The sequence below is a fragment of the Phoenix dactylifera genome, chromosome 1 (genome assembly GCF_051530095.1).
Source record: "Phoenix dactylifera cultivar Ajwa chromosome 1, Ajwa_hap1_PhDact_Kaust_v1.1, whole genome shotgun sequence".
In the NCBI taxonomy this organism is placed as follows: domain Eukaryota; kingdom Viridiplantae; phylum Streptophyta; class Magnoliopsida; order Arecales; family Arecaceae; genus Phoenix; species Phoenix dactylifera.
The window spans coordinates 63888999-63895450 of record NC_143190.1 but is presented as its reverse complement, the minus strand read 5'-3'; the positions used below and the strand labels follow the sequence as shown (position 1 = coordinate 63895450).

General features: G+C 48.7%; 1 protein-coding gene across 1 annotated transcript; it reads left to right on the top strand.

Annotated features, from left to right (window-relative positions):
- Nucleotides 1-4457: 4457 nt before the first annotated feature.
- On the top strand, nt 4458-6247 carry LOC149768820 (uncharacterized). Its single transcript, XM_089926467.1, has 2 exons — nt 4458-5401; nt 5496-6247. Exons 1-2 carry the CDS (start codon nt 4735-4737, stop codon nt 6158-6160), a joined length of 1332 nt encoding a protein of 443 aa, XP_089782593.1. The 5' UTR covers nt 4458-4734; the 3' UTR covers nt 6161-6247.
- The last annotated feature ends 205 nt before the right edge of the window (nt 6248-6452 follow it).

Below are 6452 nucleotides of genomic sequence, written 5' to 3'. Positions count from 1 at the left end.
ATTTTTTTTTAAAAAAAAAAGTCTGAAATGAATTCCAAAACAAAGGGAGAGTGAACTGAATGCTGAATTCATTAATAGAAATAACTTGGACAGAGGGAGCATAACTTGAATATCCTTGAGTGATTCATGGTAATATGCTGAATTCTACTAGAAATTGTGTTTTAGGTACCTAAGGAAAATTTGTCTCCTTCATTGTTGATGACAAAAAGGGGGAGTAGAACCAATATATGGAGTATATGGAGTAGAACCTATATATGGAATAGAAAATAGAACAAATATATGGAATGCAAAATACAAAATTTACACTCATACTTAAAAGTTGAATTAGAAATGATAAAATTGAAGAATATTGGCTTTAAGATAATTGCCCTTCTGGAAAAGAAAGGGGGAGTCAAAAAGTACTTAGCTTTCAATTGTCTTTAGCATCAATATTTCATTAATTTACATCTTAACTTGATTCAAATTCAGTTGATATGCTAAAATTGCTCAAGAGCTACTAAGATCAATACTTATGCATAAGGATAGAACTGAAAGTTGACTATTTTGAATTATGCACACTGTATCTAGCTCTAACCAAAACACAATACTTGTACATCTGATCAAATACTGTGTATATGTTTAAATTTCGAATTTTGCATATACTCAGTGTTTTGTCATCATCAAAAAGGGAGAGATTGTTGACCCCCTAATGGATTTTGATGAATACAAAACACTAGAGTATAATTCCCTTTATCTTAACAATTTATTTGAGGATTTCAGGTGTTTAATTAAGAATATTGTTAAGAAATGTCTAGGCAAGTTTCCATATTTTTCAAGGATTTATTGAAGAATTTTTGAGTTGAAGAAAACAGATCAGGGGTAGCCGAGACGTCTCCGGGTTGTCCCAGAGACGTCTCTGGCACGAACAGGAAGAATTGGCACGTCTGGAGACGTCCCCGGCACCTGGCGAGGCGTCTCGCAGGGTCGGAGTCGACTCCCGACTCTGCGGAGTCGACTCTCTCAGAGACGGCAGAAAGGCCGATTTCAAGGGATGCGCGCGAGTCGTCTCCGAAGGACGCGGAGTCGTCCCCACGAGTAAAAAAAGCAAACTTCTCGAGTCGTCCCCAGAGAGCACGGAGTCGACTCTCTCAGGGGATTCCAGAGGACATGTTTTTCATTGATAAAACGGCGGAGTCGTCCCCGACGTCGCGGAGTCGTCCCCATGCATAAAGCACAAACATCTCGAGATGTCCCTGTAAAGTGCCGAGCCGACTCTCTCAGAAAAAACAGAAAAACAAGAAGTCAAGGAGTTCTTCTTCGGAGTCGTCCCCGTAAAGCGCCGAGTCGACTCCAAACAACGTCAAAAGAAATTTTATACAGCCGAGACGTCTCACATTCAAGCGGAGACGTCTCCGGAGCGCCTGGGACGCGACTGACACACTTTTACAGGTAAATTTGAATTTCAAACGGTCATATTTTTGTGTCTAACGGATCTATTGCTTTTTGGGCTATAAAAGGAAGCTTTTAAGTGCCTTCCAACAACTTCTCACCAACCAAAACACAAGATCATTCAAGAGAGAAGAAAGAGAAAGAGGTTCAAGGGAGTTAGTGCTTTCAAGAGAAGAAATCAAGTGCTTTCAAGCTTTTCCATCTGATTTCGTGCTCAACTACTCACTCCCACTCGGCATTCAAAGCTCACATTCAAGCCAACGCGATCCACATCGGAAGAGCCACCATTACCCACGCTTCCAACGGCAAAAGGGTTCTTCCGGGTTTTGATATTTCTCATTGTTATATTTGCTTCATTAAGAGCTTTTAAATCTTTGTAAAACATTTCATTATTGTGCTTGTTCCAGTCAAGGGACTTGGAACAAGGAAAAAGCGTCCCAAGCCTAGGTGAAATTGGGGGATTGTAGGGTTCGTTGTTAGCCCGGGGTAAAACAACGAGTTGGATAGTGCACTCGCAAAACTACCGTACTGTAATCGCTGATTATAGTGAAAATTTCCAAAGGTGTTTGGGGAGTGGACGTAGGAGCAGTGGAAGCTCCGAACCACTATAAATCTTTGTGTGTTTGCGTTTGACTGTGGTTGCAACTTTAATTACACCTTTGCACATACACTTGTGTGTTTTGTTTTAATTAGTCAAAAAGTTTTAAAACACCCAATTCACCCCCCTCTTGGGTGACCATCTCTGGGCAACAGAGTATCCTAAAAATATACCTTCATCAGATTTGGAATCAAATTTACCTAAATTATCTTTGCCATTATTGTGAATGAAACATCTATACCCAAATGCATGAAAGTAGTTTACTTTGGACTTTCTATCTCTCCAAAGTTCGTAAGGTGTTTTTTTTATAATTGGTCTTAATAAAACTCTATTTATTATATGACATGATGTGTTAATAGCTTCTTCCTAAAAATATTTTGGGAGGTCACTTTCACACAACATGATCCTAGCCATTTTCTCTAGGGTTCTATTCTTTTTTTCCACAACACCATTTTGTTGTGGTGTCTTAGGTGCAGAGAAATTGTGAGTTATCCCTTTTTTACTACAGAATTCATCAAATAAATGATTCTCAAACTTCGTTCCATGATCACTTTTAATTGCTATAACTGAACTATTTTTTGTATTTGTTACTTCCTTATGGAACTTCTTAAAAATTAAAAATGCCTCATCTTTATGAGCTAAAAGCATGACCCAAGTGTATCTAGAGTAATCATCAACTATGACAAGTCCATACTTGTTTCCACCAAGGCTTGTAGTCCTAGTTGGTCCAAAAAGGTCCATGTGAAGTAATTCAAGGGGTCTAGCAGTAGAGACATAATTTATGGATTTAAAAGAACTTCTAGATTGTTTGCCAAATTGATAAGCTTTAAAAATTTTGTTTTCCTCATATTTCAGCTTTGGCAAACCAATCACAGAATCTCGTTTAACTAATTTAGACAAGGTGTACATGCTTGCATGACCTAATTTACGATGCCATAACCAAGTTGCCTCACTAAGCTTAGTATCATTAGCTACCAAGCAGTGGCTATTTTTAGCAAGATAATCAAGATTTACTACGTAAATATTTCCACGTCTTAGTCCTTTGAAAACTAAACTATTGTCAGTTGAGTTGGTTATGATGCACATAGATAGCTTAAACAATACATCAAAGCCTTTATCACACAGTTGACTAATGCTAAGAAAATTGTGCTTAAGACCATCTACAAGCCGAACATTATTAATAAAAGTTGAAGGTGTGATTTGTATCTTACCAATACCCATGATGTGACCTTGGTTATTATTTCCAAAAGTCACCGCACCTCCTTTCTTAGGTTCTAGGGTGAAGAATTGCTCCTTCTCACCCGTCATGTGTCTTGAACAGCCACTATTCAAGTACCAACAGTTTTTATTGACCTTGGCTGCAAGACACTCCTACGCAAGAAAATCATACAATCTTAGGTACCCAAGTTTTCTTGGATCCTTCAAGGTTAGTGTTGCTGGTGGTCCAAACCGAGAACGATTGACGCGACGGTGTGAACGGGGTTCCGCCTGAGTTGTCTTGGTTGGTGCTGGTTGCGCTCCACCTTCCGCCAAGGAACCTGCAAACAAGCCTTGCACCACCACCAGGGTGGTGATGGCCCTCCGACGGTCAAGTCAGAGGAGATTGGAGGAGGAGAGATGATAATCACAAGTGGGAGAGAGTGCTCTGGGAGGTATTGCTTACCCCCCCCCCTTCTCTCCCCAGCCGCATATATGCCTGGCTGGGAGGTCTCTCAGGAGGGTTTGTCGTCGTGGGGCACGATAGAATGGCCACTGACATGGCCGTTACGGGGCGTCGTGGAGCAGCGCCGGGTACGGTCATGGCAGGGCGTAGTGGAGCTCCACTTTGTACGGTCGATACAGGAGATCGTGGGCAGCATCGGGTACAGCCGTTGCAGGGAGTAGTGGAGCAGGAGGCCGCGGCGTGCCTCTGGAGAATAGCCTGTCGTTATCAAAAGATCTCCGATTCGGGGTCGGAATGCTGGATCATAGGGCAGCCGACCCGGGGTCGGGCTGCGGAGCCGAGGAGGTCCGACTCGGGGTCGGAGTGCTGGATCATAGGGCAGCCGACCCGGGGTCGGGCTGCGGAGCCGAGGAGGTCCGACTCGGGGTCGGAGTGCTGGATCATAGGGCAGCTGTAGCTTTCCTGGATACGCGTGCCGATCACGTGGGGCATGGCGGCTCAATTCCCCCATAACAGTAGCCCCCCACTTCCGAGCCTGGAACCAGAAGGGGAACAGGTGAAGGGAGTGATGTTTCGAGATTGCCGCCATCCTTCGGAGAGGCGCGCGCGCTTCAAGCTTCCCGCCTTCTTTATGGCGTATGGCGGTTGCTGCTGACCTGGCAACCTGAGGATTTCGGCGGACATCCTTCCTTAATGGTGTCGATTCGCCTTTGGGGTGCGAGCGACCCTTCGGCGGCCAGGCGTCTTCTGGCGTCATCGAGGTGTCACTTGCCCTTTCGCCTATTTAATCGGGGGCCCTCCCCCGTCCGTCTTCTTCTTTACGGACATTTTCGAGTTTCTCCTTTGCGCTACCATTGTTGCCGCCGAAACGTTCGCTTGCTTTTCCTTTGACGCTCTCGGAGCCGTTCTTCCTCCTCTTCAAGTGAGTTTCCCACTCTTCTACTTTGAGCTCTTCATACTTTTTCTTTTTGTACTAGTGCACCCCAGTCGTTCCGGCCTTTCCCTCCTTCTTGACCCCGTCCTGACCGTAGATTGGCCATTAGGGATGGGCGAAGTGGGAGCAGATAGCATCAAGTCAAAACTGGTCGCCGAGGACTTAGACGGATTTGTGGCTCGGTACCACCTTCCCGAGGCCTGCAATGTCACGCTCCCAGGGCCTGAGGAGAGGATGTCTCATCCTCCCCGAGGGAAGATCGCCATCAATGAGGGCATCCTCCAAGCCGGGTTCCGCTTTCCCCCTTCAGACCTAGTCTTACAGGTGCTCCGGGGTTTAGGAATGGCACCGACGCAACTGGTGCCGAACTCGTGGCGTGCTCTGACGGTCTTCCAGGTTCTCTGTCGCTTGCATGCGATTCCCGCCACCTTGAACGTTTTCTGGGAGCTCTACGGCCTGAGCGGCCACCCCCAGGACAAAGGGTGGTGGTGCTTCGCAGCGCGGCGAGGGTGCGGCCTTGTCAAGGAGGGTCCTACCTCCATTCACCACTGGAAGGAGCGCTTCTTTTTCGTTGATGCAGACCCCTCCTGGGAAATCAGGGCAATCTGGGGGACGCCGGTGAAGTCCCCAATTGGCCTGTCGAAGTTGTCGAGGGAGGAATCCGAGGGCGTCGCCGCCTTGAAGGGGTTGGTCGCCGAGGGCCAGCTTCCCCCGGTGGGCCGCCTCATTTCTGAGGATACCTTGGTGAACGTCGGTTTGAGCTCGGTCCCCACCGACCGTGAGTCCGCCATCGTTTCTTTAGCTCTTTTCTTCTCTTTCGTTCCTTCTTCCTTTCGGTTTCTCAGTCCCTGACCATCCCGTCCTTCTTGCAGAGGTCGACGACGTCATGCGGTCGGTGAAGTCGAAGGCTGTTGGTAGGGCGTCCCTGCTGGAAGCAGTCCGGAGGAGGAAACGAGCTCTTCCGAGCGGGGCCCCACCGGCGAAGAAGTCCCGTAAGGAGATACCTCCGATGCCGACCGACGAGTCCGGGCCCACCGGTCAGGGAGATGTCGTGGGCACCGACCGGCAGCTGACGCTGTACCAGCCCTCCGGTGGTAAGGTTGCCGCTACTCCGGAGGTGCCACCTGAGCCTGCTCAAGACGGACGGGTCGGACGTGATCGGTCCCCGACCCGGCCTTCGACTCGGTCGGCTCCTGATGACTCGAGGAGGGACGCGCCGAGGCCCCGGCCGAGCGGGACCCTATCAATTCCTGGGGCGACCCCCGCCCCGAGCGCGATCAGTCGGACTCTTCCCCAGGCGATGGATAAGGGTAAGGCTGTAGAACCACCATCCGGCTCCGGGGAGAAATCGGGGTCTGCCTTCACTACCGATGGCGCCCGAAATCTCATCGAAACAGTGTTGCTGGAGAAGGACCGTCGGCGGGTCCGGGAGTTGGATGTCTCTGACGTTGGGGCCGCCAGCTGCGTCTGTCTCATGTCGGTGAGTGTTCTTCTGGCCGTCTTTCACCATTTATTGGCTCTGTTGTTCTCCGCCTGACTCCCTTATTTTTCCTATTTCTTAGCTCGCCCAGTACATGATCCGTCTGGAGGAGTGCTACAAGGAACAGGCGGGGCTTTTGGCGAAGGCCGAGGACCGGCTGAAAGCAATGGAAGAGGGAGGCCGGGCTGCGGCAGGCAGGACGACCGGGGACCTCGAGGCGAGGCTCCGGGAGGCCGAAGAGCGGGCACTCGGCTTCGCCGCCCTGGAGGAGCAACTGTCAGAGGCTCGGGAGCAACTCAAAGCCGCCTCGGGCCTCGAAAGCAGGGTCAAGAAGGCGGAGGAACGGGCT

Excerpts from the sequence above, each read along its gene's own strand:
- LOC149768820 (XM_089926467.1), top strand. The coding sequence starts at position 4,735 with ATGGGCGAAGTGGGAGCAGATAGCATCAAGTCAAAACTGGTCGCCGAG. Across the intron at positions 5,402-5,495 it reads GAGCTCGGTCCCCACCGACC|AGGTCGACGACGTCATGCGG; the intron begins GTGAGTCCGCCA and ends TCCTTCTTGCAG.